The sequence below is a fragment of the Schistocerca nitens genome, chromosome 11 (genome assembly GCF_023898315.1).
Source record: "Schistocerca nitens isolate TAMUIC-IGC-003100 chromosome 11, iqSchNite1.1, whole genome shotgun sequence".
Lineage (NCBI taxonomy): Eukaryota > Metazoa > Arthropoda > Insecta > Orthoptera > Acrididae > Schistocerca > Schistocerca nitens.
In genome coordinates, this window is record NC_064624.1 from 109,737,815 (window position 1) to 109,758,861 (window position 21,047).

A 21,047-nucleotide genomic window follows, 5' to 3' on the forward strand; every position below is an offset into this window, starting at 1 on the left:
GCCGTCCAATAGTGTTAGTGACGTCACACTAAGCGGCCCATAGCCGACGCAGCAGTCCACGGACAGCTCCGTACAGACGCGCCTGATGCTAACGATTTTCTGTCCGTCATACAGAAAGGAGCGAACTATAATTCGAACCAAAGACCAAATTATATATATTCTTGTAAACAGCATAAAGATTCATAACGAAATACCGATTACATATACGGGCAGGAATAAGTTCAATCGATTGAGGAACTTTGCCACTATTTTATAATTGTCAAAACACTATTTAGCTTCAAAATCCATCAGTTTGTTTACATGTGACGAGCCATACAGTGCTGTACGCATCTCCACTTAGCCACACCCACTGCATTTCTCACTTCTCGAGAGCAGATACCTCAACCATTAGACCAGCTGAGTGCGTTTGCTGGCGTAGATGGAATTACCATTGTGGATGATGTTTTTTACCCATGATTTGCTAACACTACCACCAGAGGTTCTCATGTACATCCTCTGCAGTAGGGTAACATCCACCGATTCGATTTCCCTTTTGCTGCTCTTCCCACAAGTCCCCCGGGATAAACTCTAGTGCAAGTGTCGATGAGACACTGAGTCAAAAGTGGAGGTGTGCTCAGGCAGCCTACTGGTCAAGGAGACTGCCTGCAATAAGCAGCAAATCTGGGTTCCTGTTCCCGTACGGCACAGATTTTCAATAGTCACTACAGATGTAACTGACCAGGGAACCATTTAAGGAATATTCTAATTACATTTTAAGACATACCCAAAACAAGCTGTATCCTCATTCCGGTACTAAATATTAACTTTGTCATTATTACTTGTATTTCTGTTTACCTTTCTTTCGTCATTTCTTCCCGAGTGTCTTCAATAACTTATATCTACAACCATTCACATTGGTTTTGTTGAGTGGAATTGTGTGAAAAATCCCGTTTCCATACCCATTTAATTCAGAATCAATTTGTAAGACACACAATCATCACTCAAAACAAAATCTAGATTCAACACATCAATATATAAAGAATCTTTGGAAATGGGTATGATTTGTATGGGACACTTCCTACGTAACTACAGTTGAGTGACTCTGAACTTAACGTAATTCTCACTGCAAATACAGAGAACGAGAAATCTGCTGCATATGTGCTCAATCTTCAAAATATCATAGCCAAAAAAGTGAGAAAGGAGTAATGTTTAATGGCAACTGTAACATCTATCCAGAAACTGAAGGAATCTGTATTTTATTTTATTTACTATATCGGCTGGTTAATGCCAAAATAAGCAGTACTGCGAGGGTAAGACTTGGGCACGTGTGGCAACACAACTCACCGGAAGCTAGAGAGAGCTGCGTCATCAGGTGGAGGGGTGTGTCGGGCAGACGTGGGAGGCGCAGCTGCAGCAGGAGTCTGGCTGTGGCCGTTGTGGGGTTGACAGTCAGAGTTGGGGGTGGATCCGCCCCCTGTGGCGGTCGGCGAGCTGCACAGAGAGACACTGTGTGGGTGGGCGTGTTCACACAGGGGCTCACTGCAGGCGGTACAGCTGAGGGACTGTCCACCGGGGCAACAGTACACACAGTGCCAACAACACCAGCCTGTCACTGAACGTGACTGTACCACCAATTAACTGGTCTTTTTCTGCACTACTTCTGCTATATACCCCAATGGCATAGCTTAAGATGCAAAACAACAAATTGTTCACAATGAAGCACAAACCAAATCCCAAACATAAGGGCCAACAATTTTGCTGCCCTGACAGAACAACTATCAGACAGAATTTAGAAGCAGTTAAAGTCAACTGGCTGCTACTTTTGGTTGTGAGGTAATTTGAAAACTGATATATGGATGCTGAATTATATCACTGGATGGAGAGAGAGAGAGAGAGAGAGAGAGAGAGAGAGAATCAGGGATAGAGAAACAAACTGATAAGTTGGGGTATCAACTTACTGTTGAAACTATACGGTCATGGATATGCAGGCGCTGTTTGATGTGAAGCCCAAGGGAATGAAGAAGATGGACAAGAATTACAAGAGCAATGCTATAAAAGTTATCGAGAGTATATTCAAAATCTGCATTTGAGTAAAGCAAATAGAACTGTAGATATGCATGTAATGTCTCCACAATTCGATTCATTGAAAAGACAGCCGTGGTGATGTGCTTCATAAACAACAATTTTCGTGTTGAGCAGTTTGCAGTAGAGGCCACCATTAAAAGAAAAAAATGGATTACGCAGTGTATGCAATTTTATCTGATGGACAATGTTTACAACTTTTGAAGTAACCTGTAGTCTATTGAATATGGATTTTTTTTAATTTAAAAAGAAACAAAATAGACTTGTATGGAGCATATGTATCCGAGAGACAGAGGCAACAAATGATAGCTGGATGAAAACGTCATATCAATACTGACATTGTGGGAGATACGTCTTACACCTGTAGGTGGACAGCGAATATAATCTGCTGTATGCCCGTAGCAGGAAACCTGATAGGATTCCCTGGACGACCTCTGGTAACGCCACATGGAACTTCAAAAAGACAGGGGGGGGGGAGGGGGGGGCGCAGAGATTTCCTGTCTGCTTTGTAAAAGGGAATGCACGGAAAAAATTCGGGGTGATAGCTGAACAGAGACGAGTAGGAAATGTGATTGTAAGGCACAGCCTTGGGTGTGACAATGTTATTGTGCTGGCTGGAGTGTTCTCTTCTTGTTTGCCCCCAGTGTGCATGAGTAGCCCCAGTGCTCATAGCTCCTGCTTTACTGGATATCTCAGGGACTCACACCCTGCTCTTTGGGGCCAGTCACCTAGGGGTAGCGTCTTTTTTAGTAATCAGGAAAGTCCTCAGTCCCGGGTTTCAACTTCACAGTCGCTTAAATTTTGAATAAGAATCATCAACATTGGTGTCTGAAGACTTCCAGCATCAGGTGTCACCCTCTTTCAGCCAACAGCCTTTCCAAAGAGGGCGGAGGGGCCGACAGAGGTTCAGGGCACTCTCTTTCCCTTGAGGTCTGAAACTGCTCCTAAATGAGGAAGAATTGGCAATGACCACAAACGTGAGGATACAGAAGGCAATGTAAACCACTGCATAAAGATACATAACGTGCATCAACATGACATGTGGTATGTGATTCAATAAGAGCCATAACGGTCTCTCCATTGGCAAAAGACTAGTCCCCCATTCAAACTCCAGGCGAGGTGGCCCAAGAGGGAGAAAAAGGTTGAGTAACCAATGAAAGGATAACATTCTATGATCCGAGAGCTGGAAAGTGAGGAGTTCGAATGTGGTTGGGAGCCAGAAAATAAGAAACGGATTTCTGGTCACATGAGAATAGGGTAGTAGCAACAGCAGTAGGATTCAGTATCAATAGAAAGGCAGGGCACAAAGTGAGTATAGATATGTTCTCGTGAGAATCAAAAGCAAACCAACAACATGCATAGTTCAGGTATACATGATGACGTCGCAAGTTGAAGGTGGAGAGAGAGAAAAAGTGAGGATATTGAACAGGTAATTCAGTACTATGTAATAGTCATGGAGGGACAAACGCGATCGTAGGGGAAGGAGTAGAAGAAAGGGTTACACGAGAATATGTACTTGATAATAGGAATAGGAGAGAAGAAAGGCTAGTTAAGTTCTACAGTAAATTTATCTTAGTAATAGTATAGTCTGTTCAAAAATCACTAGACGAGGAGGTATACTTGGAAAAGGACCGAAATATGGGAGGTTTAAAGTCACACCATATTATTGTCAGGCAAACATTTTGAAATCAGATACTGGGCTGTAAAGCATACCCACGAGTAGATATAGAGTCATAAAAATTTAGCACTGATTAAGAGTAGGCTCAATTTTACGAGACTCGTCAGTAGCAATCGATGTACAAAGAAGTGGAATACAGTAGTACTAAGGAAAGAAGAGATGAGATTTATGTTCTCTGAGGCTACAGATACTGCAATAATAAGCAGCTCAATAGGTAGTTCAGTTGAAGAGGAATAGATATCTTTAACAACGACATTAACAGAAGCTGGAAAGAAAAACGTAGGTACAAAGAAGCTAACTGCGAAGAAACCATGGAAAACATAAGAAATCCTTCAGTTGATCAATCTGAGATATAAGTTCAAAAATATTCAGGAAAATTCAGTAATAGAGAAATATGTCACTTAGGAATGAAATGAATAGGAAGTGCAGAGAAGCTAACGTGAAATGGCTGCACGAAAAATGTGAAGAAATCAAAGAAGAAATGATTCTTGGGACGACTGACGCAACATATAGAAAAGTCAAAGCAATCTTCCACGGAATTAGAAGCAAGCGTGGTAACATTAAGAGCACAATGGGAATTCCAGTGTTAAATACAGAGGGGAGATGGGATAGTTGGAAAGAGTACACTGAAGGCCTCTCTGATTGGAACAACTTGTCCGGTGGCGTGACAGAAGAACAAACAGGAGTCGGTATGGAAAATATTGGTGATTATAATCAGATTTTAAAAGCGGTTTGGAAAATTTAAAATCAAAGAAGGCATAAGGTATAGACAACATTCAATCACAAGTTCTAAAATCATTGGAGGAGGTGGCAAAAGGTCTATTCTCACTGGTGTGTAGAATGTATGAGTCCGGCAATATACAATCTGACTTTGAGAGAAATATAATCATCACGATTTGGGAGACTGCAAGAACAGAGAAGCATGAGAATTATCGCACAATCAGCTTAACAGCTCAAGCATCCCAGTTGCTAAGAAGGATAATACACAGGAGAACGGAAAAGAAAATTGACGTTCCGTAACGTTCATAGCATTTGTGGTCCTGGCGAAAGCGTTCGGCAATATCAAATGTTGCTAGATGTTTGAAATTCCGAGAAAAATACGGGTAAGCCACAGGAGAAGTCTAGTAATTTGCAATATGTACAAGACGCAAGAAGGTAAAATAACAGTGGAAGACCAAGGGCGAAGTATTCGGGTTAAAAAGGGTGTCAGACAGATGTAATCTTTCGCCTCTACTGCTCAATCTATATACCGAAGAAGCGATGACAGAAATAATGGAAAGATTGAAGAGTGGAATTAAAATTCAGGGTGAAATGATATAAGATTTGCTGATGACTGATTCCCTCAGTGACAGTGAAGAAGAATTACAGGGTTTGCTGAATGAAATGAACAGTCTAATGAGTACAGAATATGGAATCAGAGTACATCAGAGAAAGGCGAAATTGATAGAAGCAGAAGAAGTGGAAACAGCGAGAGACTTAGCATCGTGACTGACGATCAGTAATTAGATGACGTTAAGGTGCTATGCAATGTAGGCAGCAAGGAAACGCTTAACGAACAAAGCAAGGACGACGTCAAATTCACACTAGCACTGCCAAAAAGGGAATCGTGCTTACCTGGCTTCTGCTGGTGGCTCACTGAGCAGACGGACGACTTCGTTGACTTCTTGTGGATACTCAAGCACAGCGTCCGCCCAGCCCCGCGTGGCCACCACCTGCAGGTGGTCCTTTATGAAGGCGACGGCAGCCATCGTGGCGTCCGGGCACGAGTGCCTCACTGCCCTGACGGCCGTCGCCGCTGCGGTCTCGACGGCCAACTGCGAGATCAGCTGCCGCTCGCAGGCAGCCTTCAGGGCCGACAAGCCGTACTTGTCGGCCGCCGAGAGCAGCTGGGCGGCCGTGTCGGGCAGCTGGGGGGCCTGCAGGGTATACGCGTAGGCCACCAGGAGCCTCAGCACCGGGCCCTCCACGTCTTCGATGCTCACCTGGCCGCAGCTGGCCTCCGGCATGTCGTGCGCGAACATACCTTCGAACACGGGGCTCGCGGCTGCCAACACGGCCCTGTGAGCCGCCACCCTCGTCTCGCCCGCCACCAGCGTCACCAGGGCGTCTTCACCCCCGTCTACCAGGGCGGCCAGGGCCTCGGTTGTGTTGTTCTGAACCTCCGTAACTGCCGACATGGTGGGTGGTCCTGAAACACAGTGACACTGAGCAGACCTCACACTGCACCCTCAACACTTGTACGAGGCGCATGCAGACCTGTATGAAACAACAGCTGTGAAAGTGTTGTCCACCCTAAACCAATTGGATTGTCACCAGTTTCCTTAAAATGACAAGGGTCCATACTGCTTCGCGATCACCTAACGTTTGTAACTACCACTGCGGTGCTATGATAGACTGCTTTCACCTTCTAAAAATGTTATCGTTCTCAGTCAAAATATGGTTTATTTATGTCATAGCAAAATAATGGGAAAGCAACAAACTTCTTTCAGCACTAAAGTTACAGGACTTCTATTTAAATCCAAGCTCGTGGCACCTCAGAAATATTTTCTTCCTCCTTATCTCGGGTTCCTCAGATCCGTGACACCTGATCAGAAGCGGGGTACATGTAATGCAGAAATAAGTTTCCTCGGTGAATGTCTCAGGGTAGGCACGATTAAACTTGACCGGCCATGGTGGCCGAGCGGTTCTACTCGCTTCAATCCGGAACCGTGCACCTGCTACGGTCGCAGATTAGAATCCTGTCTCGGACATCGAAGTGTGTGATGTCCTTAGGTTAGTTAGGTTTAAGTAGTTCTAGGTTCTATTGGACTGATGACCTGTGATGTCAAGTCCCATGGTCCTCAGAGCCATTTGAACTGTTTTGAACCACTGTAAGAGTCTAAATTCATTGGTATCTTTAACTCTCCTTTGAACAGATCAATATCTGCATCTTCTTTCTTCAGAAAAAGATGCAGCGGCCACCTCCATTGTAAAGAATGCTGCATAATACAATCATAAATCATGTCGCCATTTTATCCGAATGTTGCAAGCTATGATGTACCCAGGTATTTCCAGGTTGAGCAGTTTAGGAATGAAACTCGTTGCCTCCATTTCCAGAACATGTGTTGTGGAACTTTCTCACAAATATATATTTGTATCTCCTTTTGGCGTGGACGTCTTTGTATAGCATCTTTGCCCCACAGAACGTTCAGATACTTATTAGACGACAGATACGTCATGGCTAAACCAAAGTAAGCTCTATCACAGCTTCGACATCACTCTTTACTCTCCTGGTCGTATGAGGGGCAAACGACGAAGTCAGTGAAATAGTTCCACACCCTACAGTGTAAACTGGTTTCCGAAATTCAGACAAGTGGGTTTCGCGAGCATGGCGTCCACTTTTTTCGAAACGTGGCGAATCAGCACCTCCATTCCACCAGCGTAAAATGTCTGCCGGATTGTTACGGTGCCAGCGGAGTGCCTAAGAATTTGTCCTAAGGCTTCTGTCACGCCAGCTCGACGTGGATGGAGACGCCGAGGCAGTGCTGTACAGAGCATAGCGCCGGAGGTCAGTGCAGGGTCGCAGGCCAACACGTACACTGCAGGCTTCTGGAAGCCACCCGACCAACCCAAGTCTTCCTTCCCCATCCCTCATTAGTTGTACATTTGCTTCCGTTTTACATCGCTTTGTGGTTCTTTCGCCTCCCCATTCCATGTATGCACTCAATGTTATAGGCTCAAAACTTTGGACACTGGCGTTGTAATCGCATAATGAACGACTTTTTACTGTTGTTTACAGGTATTGTTACCGTATTTTCCTACATCCAAGTGGTGCTGCATGTAAATAAACGAAGTGGTAAAAGCTGTAAAGCCGTTTACATTTCCATACAGTCTTCGAGCATCGATATGTTCCTCGTCTAAGAAACAGACGTCATTGTCTTATAAATCTTTAATGTATCCTGAGATCAGTTGTGTAGTATTCTACTTTATTGTGACACTCACAATGCGACTGTAGTTTACACTGAGCTTACACAGATTCTTTCACTCAAACGGTTTTCTAGGTAATCACAAATTTTCCGAGATACTGAGCGGGATCGTGTCTGAATTATTAGTAGACAGAGAGCAATGGTCCCGATCACCTTCAGCATATTTTGGAGAGACAATCTTCTTACGTGTCTGCGCCATTTAACCGGCAGAGAAACGTGTGTGAAATGCAAGTAGTGGACTGGATATGCAGGGCGCGGCGGTGAGACACTCTGGACTCACATTCGGGAGGACAGTGGTTCGACCACACACCGTGCAGTGGTCTGCAGCAGGTCTGCAGACAAAGGGCGAATGAGTGGATGTGGCTGCTTGTCATTTGTGTCTTCTGCACCGGTTTTCTGTTTGCTGTCCACCCACACAGGTTTTTCTTCATAGATTGTCTCTCAATAGGAGTGCCGTAATGGTGCCCTAGAAGAGGCATGACCTTTAAGGTAGCCCTACCGGTCTTCATTACCGAATGTTCCACAAATTGCAACAGATATTTAGCTGTCTGTGTGTCATTTCCCAGAAAAACCATGAGGAAGTGGTCTCATTTCGTCCATCATTAAAGTTGTTTACAAGCTTTCCAATGAGTACGACGTGCATTAAACTACTTTTCAATATTTGTATAACTTCCAGTGGTGGCGATGTTTCCTTCTACAGTGTAATTTCTGTGTGTGGGTCACAAGTCAGAAACGATTTCACGGTGCCATCAATTTGGAATCATTACAGTCGCCTCATCAGTATGAATTGCAAACTTCTTTATTCTTTTTCCATCGAAATTCGAAATTAATCAGCAAAAGCACTCTACGCCCTCTCGAAGGTTTTTTATTAATGAGTAAACATTTGGCTGAGCTTTTGATACTAATAGATCACTTTCTTCCACCCCTCAGAGGCGTTTTCGATGTGATGGGGCCTTCCACTGTAATTGCACGTGTCTGATGGCATCTGGTCTTTATCAACCAACTGGTCCAGAAATAGTCAAATAATCGACAAAACTAATTTTTCAGACAGTATTTTCTGAATAGACAGCCAACAATGATCCAATATTTCTAAGACAATATATCGTACTCCGGATAGATTGTTAGGTAACAATGTCTTTCTACGTTTTTCTTAAGAGGGGACTTCTTTCCACGTCGTTGATTAAAATGAAAATTGCAACTCGTAATCTCTGGTTCAGGAAAAAAATTTCCAGCTGATTGGAATGGACATTCGCAATTACCAGAGTCATTATGAGAGAAGCAGGGTTCCATCCGAGCACATTTTTATTTGTTAAGTAATAGTAAATATTAGGACTATATAGTGTGTGTCAAATAGTGAGATGCATTCTGACTCCTAGCATGTGCACAATTGTCTTTCATGATTCTAACGAACTGTTAACAGTGGTTAAATTGCGCTCTGTGCAAAATTCTGCCAGGCAGCTTCCCCTTTCATTCCCTTACTTCAGTTCTTTTCTCCTCCAACTTTCTTCCGCCTCGTATTGTGCCTATCGATTTCGAGTGACTCATTACTAGTTTTCATCTCGTTTAATGATCTGACCAATTTCTTTTCTCTCAAAAAGCATTTCCTTAATCTCTTCGTCATTTTCGGAACCAGTTGACGTGCAAGCCAGTACTTCTGTAACTGGTTTGGCTGCGTGTCTGTCCTGGCTGTGGTAACAGCTTCACTGTGCGATTGATAGCAGCTCAGATATCAATAAGATGTTACTGTTTTCGGCCGAGAACGATATTAAACAAATTTCCAGTGACCTCAGGGAGAAATCTAAGGAGGAGCTATTCTGAAAGACACGCATTTCTTGCTACCAGATGCTGAGAAGAAGACAGGCATTGTGAAGAATCTAGCGACACCAAGATCAAGGACCCAGATTAAAATACGTAAGCACAATCATCGTCCAACTGAGCTACTTACAAAATTACGGGGGCATTCGATCTGCAACGCTACACTTTTTTCTCGGCCAAATTCTGGTGGAAAAATGCGAAATTTGTGAGACATCGTGGATAATTTCCACTTCAGCCCCTAAAGCTTCATGAAATTCCAACAGCTGACAGCACCATATGTAGCCTCCAAAATGGCGTCCGTAAAGGAGGTGCGACCGAAGCAGAGAGCTGTCACCGAGTTTCTTTCGGATGAAAACCATAGCATCGGAGATCTTCATATCCGCTTGCAGAATGTCTGAGGCGATTTGGCAGTGAACAGAGGCACCGCGAGTCATAGTGGGAGGTGTCTGTCAGTGTCAGAAGAGCTTACTGGTGATCAACGCCCGGCCTAGCAACGTCATCGTCGCAGCAAGGTTGTGCATATCTGGCCGACCCCCGCGTGTCGGTCAGCTGCAGACGGCTGTGACTCCTGCGATGTGGGAACGTGCTCTCATTCAAGGTGACCGGTGGATCACTCAGAGCTGAACAACCCGCATCTCGCACCTTCCGACTTCCGTCTGTTTGGTCCAACGAAGGATTCACTCCACGGCAAGCAGTACACGGATGATGGGCAGGTCATTGATGCAGCGAGACGTGAGTGGCTGATCAACTGTTTACTCACTCTGTCAGTTTTATCAGTTTAATGGAACAACCAGATGAAACTGGCCATGTCACCTATATGAACACTTTTTCAACCACTCTCTGGGTTTGTAATGTAGCTAATTATTACGAATTGTCATCTTACATCGAAAGCGTAGCTTACCACGGAGCTGGGAGGAGAGCAGAATTTTTGTTCTCACGCTGGCACAGCTGATTTCAGGTGAATAACTTCAGTACTTTCGGAGATATAAATTTTTACCTAAGGGACGACTGATGGATTCATCTATAGCATCAAATGAAACTACAACCAGAAGTACAGGTCCATAAGATCTAATTATCTGGAATTTTCTTTAGTTTCATTAACACAGATTTCTGACTAAATAAAAAGTACTTTGGAAAATAATTATTTCATCCTGTTTTGGTTATGTAAGTGTTTTGCAGGGTGTTGGAATTTTATGGAAATTAAGTAACTCTATTGTAAGTAGGCTGTTTATGTTTTCTTATTGGCAATGTTACGTAGCGCTCTGTATGAAAATCACTGGCTGTGCTGTGTGCAGTCTGTGGCTAGTTTGCGTTGTTGTCTGCCATTGTAGTGTTGGGCAGCGGCAGCTGGATGTGGAAAGCGCATAGCGTTGGGCAGTTGGAGGTGAGCCGACAGCAGTGGTGGATGTGGGGAGAGAGATGGCGGAGTTTTGAAATTTGTCATGAACTGCTATATATATTATGACAATTAAGGTAATACATTGTTTGTTCTCTATTAAAATCTTTCATTTGCTAACTATGCCTATCAGTAGTTAGTGCCTTCCATAGTTTGAATCTTTTATTTAGCTGGCAGTTGTGGCGCTCGCTGTATTGCAGTAGTTCCAGTAACGAAGATTTTTCTGAGGTAAGTGATTTGTGAAAGGTATAGCTTAATGTTAGTCAGGGCCATTCTTTTGTAGGGATTTTTTTGAAAGTCAGATTGCGTTGCGCTAAAAAAATATTGTGTGTCAGTATAAGCACAGTCATGTATAATTTTTCTAAGGGGACGTTTCATATGTCGACCCTTAGCCAAGGATACCTCACTGGAATCTTCTGATTTTTTTCTTGTAGTTTGTGTAATTAGTGTAGCTTTTGTTTGTTGCTAGCGCGCAATTATAGAGAAAACTTCCTTTGTAGTTGCAGTCTTTCATTGTTGTACAGTAATACAGGTGTGGCATGCATGTAGATTTGCACCAAGTATTTCGCAGCTGCAATTAACTAGATATTATTTTCAGTGCTATGTTAATGTGTTCTCTTATTTTTGCTCTTCAAATTGTGCTTTTCTGTGTTATCGTGTGAAATATTGTGACAATAATGGCGTGTGAAAAACGTAACACTAGGCTCCAAAGCAAACTGAGAAATAATAGTGACGACGAGCGTAGCTTATCAGCACCACTGTGTAATGAATTAACAGACATTCAAATTAGTAATTTGGTAACTGTGCATAGGGAAATGGAGCGGGCGGCAAATAATGGTGTAGACAGTGAAACAGGTAGTGAACAGGGAAGCATTATCGATCGATCAGTCGGCAACAGCTCGCCTCAGGAATCCGAAATGACAGTAAACAATCTCTCAAATACTGTAGATTCAGGTTTTGGGTCCTCACCGTTTTCTCAAATGAGTCAAGACACATTTGCTTCTTAGATTTCAGCAAAGCATTTGATACTGTCGACTTCGACATCTTACTAGCCAAACTTAGCTGTTTAAATTTCTCACCAAGCGCAGTGCAATGGTTTCGCTCATACATGACGTCTCGTCAGCAACGCGTCCTGTCTGGGAATATAAAGTCACAATGGCGGCAGGTAGTGTCAGGCGTTCCCCAAGGCTCAGTATTAGGTCCCATACTCTTCTCTCTTTATGTCAATGATGTGTCATCGGTCCTGACCTATTGCAAATACCATATGTATGCTGATGACCTTCAGTTGTATCTAAGTGCGAAACTAAGCAATCTCAAGAAAGCTATTGAAAATTTCAATACTGACCTCGATGCACTGTCAAAATGGGCACAGGACATAGGTCTAAAACTAAACCCATCTAAAACCCAAGCGGTACTTGTTGGTCACTCTAAGCTCATTAGCCCAAAACATCGGGAATCCGTACCACCTCTTATCCTAAATGGAACAAATATTAAATTCTCTTCCTCAGCAAAGAGTTTGGGAGTAATAATAGATGAAAATCTAAATTGGACAGAGCACGTAACTGCAGTGTGCAAAAAAGCATCAGCATCCCTTCATGTCCTACAAAAATATAAAAAACTCTTCCCTTTCGATCTGAAAAAGAAATTAGTACAAACGCTTTTACTCCCAATCATTGACTACAGCGATAGTATCCTACAAGGCCTCTCTCAGGAAATTTCGCGACGTCTGGAACTGGTCACGAATACCTGCGTCCGATGTATCTGTGACGTTTGGCTTTTTGATCACATTTCACCACCATATGCAACATTGTCCTGGCTGCGTGCAGACAAATGCAGAGATTTCCATACACACTGTCTCAGCTACTGCCTTATAAATGTAGACTCTCCCACATATCTCTCCTCGTCATTAACGCTTATGTCGGAACAACATGACAGAAACACACGTTCCCATCATAATAAAATCTCCTCTGTTCCACAGCATCGCTCAGTCACCTTCTCCAAGTCCTTTACAGTAGCGGGAACCCGACTCTGGAATAACCTCCCTCGTTATGTTAGAGAACTTAAAAACATGTCCGGCTTCAAAAAACAGTTAATGACGTATCTACTTAAGCAACAGTAATGCCTTCCTCTGCACATGAATGCACTTCACCTCATTACTTCCCTCTTTCCCCCTTCTCAAACCTCCCTTACCCAAAACTCGCTATACTAGTAAACATCTACTTTACGCACCAAGATATTAATGTACATCTGCACAAACCTTCATTACTATTGCCAATCTTTCCCATGTTTGTCATTATTATTTGATTTTTTTTTATTACTGTTATTATTATTGCTTTCACCATAATCTGTATGCATAGCACCTGATGTAAAAATACTGCCAGCATTTACTTTATTAGGTCTTAGTCACTACTCTTTATTCATATTGTCACTAGAGTAAGCTAATTTTCTCATTTCAACTATGTTCATGACGTAACTCTGATGTGTGAAATGCTGCATGTGTGGAACACTGGTCCGATGTAAGAGAGGGCCTGATGGCCCTAATCTGATCAGGTTAAATAAATAAATAAATAAATAAATATTACGACCATGTGCTCCCTCTGAACGTCATCACGTCACCAGCGCACACAAATGCAACTGTGAGGCTACATAAACGGACGGCTGTGTGTCTATCAGACGTCAGTATTCGTCATTTAGTTTTTTTTTTTCCTGTATGCTGACATCGTGAAGTGATTAATGGGCAGAACCACTCACAACAACAGTCAGTGCCCATTCTGACACATACGATGCATTTCATTATGCACTTAGTCGGGGATCTGCGATTGTGCAACACTATTGCATTGTAGGTAACATATGAGACACTTCACCCGACTAAAAACCAGGACGGCCTTCCTGCTGAAAAGGACACACGCGAGATTCTCCTGTCCTCCGGCAAAGTGGCTCTGCTTCCCCACTCTAACCACCAACCTCCGAAAACCATGCAGTCCTTAAAGGACTGCTTAAAACCTGTTCGTGGCTCAAAGTCAGATCCCTCATCAGTGAAGAGCCGTCGAATGACTAAGCAGTTGAGTGGAAAAAGCTAGTCAAGAGGTATCAATTACATTTACCAAATCACCCAAGAAATGTCTGAAGTACGGCAAGCTGCAATCATTCTGGAGTGTTATACATGTGAGAAACAGATTTCCTCTGGAAAAAATTAACAGCAGCTACTGCACCTTACAAACACATTTTCTTTTGCGAACTTCCAACATGTTGCAGTACCTTAGGGCAACAACTACTATTCATCAGTAGCATAAAAAAAACAGTCCAAGTTGCAAATTTTTGCTTTTTATTCATTCGATGACCAGTTTCAGGCCGACGCCCATTTTGAAATCGTCTTAACAAAATCGGAAATGACATTTCCGAATGTTTCAAAAATGTACTACGAACAATGGGTCTCGGCCCGAAATTAGTCATCAAATAAATAAAATGCAAAAATGTGCTACCTTGACTGCTTTCCCATTTTACTCACTCTTTTTTGCCACAGACGTTTTGGTCGTAAGTTTCTCTGTACAATAAATGCCTCTGAAAAACCTACACGAGGCAAAATTCTAACTTCAATAAAAGTCAAAGGGAAGAATCGTTAATCTCACGAAATAATCTTGATTCGACTGCCGATGTCAGTTATTTGAAGTGCACACACACACACACACACACACACACACACACACACACAAAGTAGTCTTGCCTCACCTGGGTTCGGCGAGTTCTGGAACCTGTACAGAAAAATGGTGTAGACAGCAACATGAAGATCATGTCCGCCCTTTTTATTGCTCACGAAAGCCACACATGCATGATGTACCACCACACAGCGAGACCTTCAGAGGTGGTGGTCCAGATTGTAATACCTCTAATACCCAGTAGTACGTCCTCTTGCATTGATGCATGCCTCTATTCGTCGTGGCATACTATCCACAAGTTCATCAAGGCACTGTTGGCCCAGATTGTCCCACTCCTCTATGGCGATTCGGCGTAGCTCCGTCAGAGTGGTTGGGGGGTCACGTCGTCCATAAACAGGCCTTTTTAATCTGTCCCAAACATGTTTGGTTGGGTTCATGTTTGGAGAACATGCTCGCCACTAGTCGAGGGATGTTGTAATCCTGATGGAAGTCATTCACAATATCTGCACGATGGGGGCGCGTCCATCAAGACGAATGCCTCGCCAATATGCTACCGATATGGTTGCAGTATCGGTCGGAGGATGGCATTCACGTATCGTACAGCCGTTACGGCGCCTTCCGTGACCACCAGCGGCGTACGTCGTTCAGACTGACCTCCAAACACGTCTCAGGTGACTGATTGAAGGCATATGCGACACTCATCGGTGAAGAGAACGTGATGCCAATCCTGAGTGGTCCATTCGGCATGTTGTCGGGCCCATATGTTCCACGCTGCACGGTCTCGTGGTTGCCAAGACGGACCTCGGCATGGACGTCGGGAGTGAAGTTGCGCATCATGCAGCCTATTGTGCACAGTTTGAGTCGTAACACGACGTCCTGTGGCTGCACGAAAAGCATTATTCAACAGGGTGGCGTTGCTGTGAGAGTTATTCCGACGCATAATCCGTAGGCAGCGTTCATCCACTGCGGCCTGAGCGAGGCATGTCAGACAGTTCCTGTCTCTCTATATCTCCTCCATGTCCGAACAACGTCGCTTTGGTTCACTCCGAGACGCCTGGACACTTCCCTTGTTGAGAGCCCTTCCCAGCACAAAGGGAAACTACATACAACACGAGCCGTGTACCTCCTTCCAGGTGGAATGGCTGGAACTGATTGGCTGTCGGACCCGCTCCGTCTAATAGGCGCTGCCCATGCATCATCGTTTACATTTCTGGATGGGTTCGGTGACGTCTGTGATACGATATCCACAGTGAACGTCTATCTTCAGGAGTTCTGGGAACGGCTAAACTTTTGGTGTGTGCGTGTGTGTGTGTGTGTGTGTGTGTGTGTGTGTGTGGTGGGGGGGAGGGGGGTTGTAGTTACACTCACCGCACGTGAGAGCTCCCATGAGAAGTGAGCCATGGTAGGACAATGAAACATTTGTGAGGACATGGGGAAGAGTAACAGTGAACAAACCATTAAAAATCGCATTTTAATTTCCACATGAGAGGGTAAACGTCGTTAATTGCGTTCAGTGTTTACATTCCACGTCACGAACTTCGGTCAGTGTGGGGACGGTGTGCATCGGCGGCAGCCTCGTCAGCTCGTCACGCCTCTCCTGGACACGCGCGGCCCCGCCTCTTCCCTGCGGCGCCACGGACAGTGTTGACGCGGCCCGCGCCACCGGCAGAGTTGAGGCGCGCCGAGTCACAGCCTCCTGGGCGCTACGGACGTGTGTACACGCACAGCTGTCTTTCCGCCCTGTTCTTCTCGCAGCTGTTCAGTGGTCTGACTGTGTAGTTCGAGAGTGCATGTTGCTGCGTTCGCTCTCTGCAGAATCCGACTTACGTTCCTGCAATTTCGTCAGTTTTCTTGTTTTCTACGTGAGAAATGTCACGTCGCCGTGGTTGCACAGATAAAGAAATCCTGGATATGCGCACTAAGAGCGACAGTGGGTGTGAATTATCTGACGTTGCTAACAGTGATGGGTCTTCAACAGAATCTCGAAGCTGTAGTCCTCAGCCATTTACGTCAGAGGGGAGAGCGAGAATTACAGTCAGCAGTTCCTCTGAATCCGAGGAATCAGAAAGCGACAGTGAAACGGTTCAGAAAAATGCGCAGTTACGTGACACATTTGACTGGAAAGAAACCGATTTCCAGCCATTAAACCATTACTTCGATGACGAGTTCAGGACACAAATACCAGATACTGACCCAAACATTCTTTCATTTTTTTGTGATATTTATGTCTCAAGAACTTTCAATTTATTGCAGACGAAACAAATTCGGTTTTACGTTTACACCAGAGAAAATACTACAGAATCTGAATTCTCCTGGGTCGGCCGGTGTGGCCGTGCGGTTCTAGGCGCTTCAATCCGCAACCGCGTGACCGCTACGGTCGCAGGTTCGAATCCTGCCTCGGGCACGGATGTGTGTGATGTCCTTAGGTTAGTTAGGTTCAAGTAGTTCTAAGTTCTAGGGGACTAATGACCTCAGCAGTTGAGTCCCATAGTGCTCAGAGCCATTTGAACCATTTTTTTGTGAATTCTCGACTGTCAAAATGGAAATGTATCGTTTTGTTGCTGTTTGCCTTCTGGTGGCGCAAGTTCAGAAGCTAAAATTAACTGCTTATTGGTCCAGAGACACTTTTGAACACACCAATTTTCAGCGAAATTATGTCCCGAGACTGTTTTTGTCTACTTCTGAGAATCTTACACTTCAGTGATAAAACTCTGCGAGTACTGGAAGCGACAGTCTATTTAAAATTGGGGCTAGTGTTGGCAAATTTCGTAACATTTCGTAATTCATGTCGCCCACATCACAAGATTTGTATAGACGAAGGTCTCTTGCTGTTCGAAGGACGATTATCTTCTAAGCAAGTTATTCCAAGCAAGCGAAGTAGATTCGGAATAAAGACATTCGGACTGTGTAACTGTCACAGTGGGTATATTTCAAATTTTATTGTGTATACAGACGCACCAACAGAAATTGAGTTCTACAAATTGCGACGAAGTGGCAACTCTTATGGGACCATATTTGGAACAGGGTCATATTCTGTATGTCAATGACTGGCTGGTACTGCAGCCGGACCTGTTCCTCTGGCTTCACATCATGGTACAGCCGCATGTGGCACTGTTCGTGAGAACAGGCGTAACATGCCAAAACTGGAGACGAAATTAAAACGAGGAGAAACTGAGTTTAGGTCCACTGACAAGGTCCTTGCTATCAAGTGGTGCGATACGAGAGACGTGTACATGATGACCACAAGTCACACAACACGAATGGTTGAAACAGAGAAGACTGACAAATACTGACGAAAAGATAGAGAAACCGTAATGTATTGTAGAGAACAATTCTAGTATGGGTGCAGTTGACCGTTGTGACATGTAACTGAGCTCAGTGGAATCAGCGCGTAAGCAGTATTTTTTTCACATTCTGGATTTGTGCATTCTAAATGTTCATGCTCTCCACCGGTGGTAACAGGGCGAAAACTGGCACCCGCAGAGTTTCACCTTTCTCTCGTAAGGGAGATTGTAGAAAAATATGCTACAGAACGGAGGAAAGCTGGTAGAGGAATCTACTACGATGACAAGAATCCTCTGCGATTCACACGGAGACATTTCCAGGCTGTTGTGAGCGAACATTCGCAGGAAAGTATGCTAATGCGCAGATGCGTGGTTTGCACGAAACAGTAAGTGCGCCGGAAACTAGAGACCGATGCAAAACTTGCAACGCTCCATTACGTGTTTGAGACTAATCATACAAAGAAGCATTACTTATCATTGGGAACTAAATCTGAGAAAATTTATTCACACTTCTGGATGAATCACTAAAAAAAAAAGGCAAAAATGTAAAAAATATAAACCTATTTTTATCTCCGCCAAAGCCCGGTAGATGCAACAGGTGTAAAACTATTTAAACGAAGCCTGACTTCTTCATATGTAGCAGTTTACTGGCAAATGAACGGACTTGGTGATTGAGATGGCGCAGTATCTGTACTATGAGAAATGTAATTACGCCGAGTACTTTGCGTCAGTATAACAAAACCCTTCATTAATCTGCATACGGTACATTTAAATTATTAACACGTAACATGGACACTTATATTCTTCCATCCTTAACAGTACAAATGTATATCACACTCGGTCTACTTGTACAACAAAACATGTTTTCCATAACTGATTTAAACGGCTTCGATCAACGAGAAACAACACGCCAAAGTTAAAACTTTTCTCTGTGCGATATTTCTTGCTACTTTGCCTCTGTTGTCGGTCAATACTGAAAATTAAAATCTTTGTTCTGGGGAGGGTGGGGGGCTTAAAATTTGTTGTTCGAATGAGAATGGCTTTGAATCATTAATAGAAAACTGTATTTGAAAAACTAGTGTAATACACCCTGCTTTCATCTTTTCATGAAAATCAATTTTCGACTAATTTGTGGATTATTGGAAAATAGTAGGGGAATAAAATTTTTTTTCCTTATCGTGGTGCAGTCAATCTATTGCACTCTAAATTTCATTTTCATCATGCGTTCACACTACTAGACATGCTAACCCGAAGTTTACATTGTTTTCGGGCCTGATTTTCGCGCCCAACTTTCATTCCAGTTGTACAGCTTGGTATGTTCTATGGAGCACAGTTTCTTTTAGCAAAATCGGAATGAAAATACCGCATTTTTGACGTTTTTACGAAATCCTCAATTCTGTGCTTAATTCATTCAGTACTAGAAAGTGCTTTGGAAATGTAGCTTTGTATTTAAGAACCTTTTGTTGTTAGGTTACTACATGCCAAATTTCACGTTCGTCATAGCATTAGTTCAGGAGATGCAAGAAGCCAAACAAATTTTTTCGAGTGCCTAATTTTTTGGCCGATTTACCTACAATTTTCTGGCTGAATATGGCTCGTAAAGTTCTTTTCATTATTGTTCTTACGAGAATGCATAAAGTTGTTCAAGATGGCCGGCCAAATTTTATTTCTTTACAAAAACGATTACCCGAGATATTACAGCTAAAAGTCGGCACAGTTTCACGCTGGCTCTGCGCGGGCCGATCCGGTTAAAAAGCTGCGTGCGTTAGTTCCAGTACGTCTGGGAGCTAAACAGTCTCATTTCTCGGGCCAAATAACTTCACTCGGCTCCAGGTCAGTTCTGTTGGGTTCTTACTGTAATGGTACAATAGCAAATGCAGCATTTGTATGCTGTGCGCGATGTTGTGAAAATGATTGTTATTCCTGTTTCTACGACACACATCTGTGGCATAGAACAACGGACACCGTGCAAATAAGGAGTATTCAGCTTCTCATTTTTTCACTGAATAATTATGTTTTCCCAATTTGTTAACTGTCTTTCATAAAATATCGATAGTTGAGAATTTATAATTGAAATGAAATTTCGCGTGCAATATGCAATTAAAAATAAGTTGTGCATCATTCATAAAAAATGATGAATTTTACAAATACGAGACGCAAGTAATTCAAATTGAACGAGAAAAACCTGCCCGAGGCAGTACTTGAACCAGTGAACCATGTATTGCAATAATTCACCAAGCCATTACGCCCCGCTGTACATTCACTATTAGTTACGTTGTAGCTATATGTGACAGTCCCTCGGGAAACTTCAAAGCCAATTATCTCTGTGAATTTATGACAAACAGCAAGAACAGCCAATTTATCGGCACTTTTTACCCGTGTTCCACGCGCGCGCCTCACCACGCAACAGGAAGCAGCCTCGGCCATTTCCGTACTGCGCGGCAGTGGGAGCACAACGCTGCAGGGGCCGTGACTGCACACGACGTTTGAAATAAAAACTACGTAGCTGAAGCGTGGTTAAGAGGAACGATGGTGGCTGTTAATGCGTTTGAATATCTTCATGGGCCTTGCCATTGGTGGGGAAGCTTGAGTGCCTCAGCGATACAGATGGCCGTACCGTAGGTGCAACCACAACGGAGGGGTATCTGTTGAGAGGCCAGACAAACGTATGGTTCCTGAAGAGGGGCAGCAGCCTTTTCAGTAGTTGCATGGGCAACAGTCTGGATGATTAACTGATGTGGCCTTGCAACACTAACCAAAACGGCCTTGCTGTGCTGGTACTGCGAACAGCTGAAACCAAAGGGAAACTACAGCCGTAATTTTTCACAAGGGCACGCAGCATTACTGTATGGTTAAATGGTGATGCGGTCCTCTTGGGTAAAATATTCCGGAGGTAAAACAGTCCCCCATTCGGATCTCCGGGAGGGGACTACTCAAGTGGACGTCATTATTAAGAGAAAAAAACTAGCGTTCTACGGATCGGAGCGTGGAATCTCAGATCCCTTAATCGGGCAGATAGAAAATTTAAAAAGGGAAATGGCTAGGTTAAGTTAGATATAGTGGGAATTAGTGAAGTTCGGTGGCAGGAGGAACAAGACTTTCGCCGGCCGCGGTGGTCTCGCGGTTCTAGGCGCGCAGTCCGGAACCGTGGGACTGCTACGGTCGCAGGTTCGAATCCTGCCTCGGGCATGG

At 43.8% G+C, this 21,047-nt stretch overlaps 1 protein-coding gene across 1 annotated transcript in view; it reads right to left on the reverse strand.

Moving 5' to 3' along the window:
• Nucleotides 1-21,047, reverse strand: part of LOC126212677 (uncharacterized) — a 93,351-nt gene that overhangs the window by 45,602 nt on the left and 26,702 nt on the right. The window contains exons 3-4 of the mRNA XM_049940096.1: nucleotides 5,354-5,927; nucleotides 1,324-1,470 (exon numbers count right to left, since the gene is read on the reverse strand). Of these exons, the coding sequence (XP_049796053.1) occupies nucleotides 1,324-1,470; nucleotides 5,354-5,927 (721 nt within the window). The remainder of the gene's footprint in view (nucleotides 1-1,323; nucleotides 1,471-5,353; nucleotides 5,928-21,047) is intronic.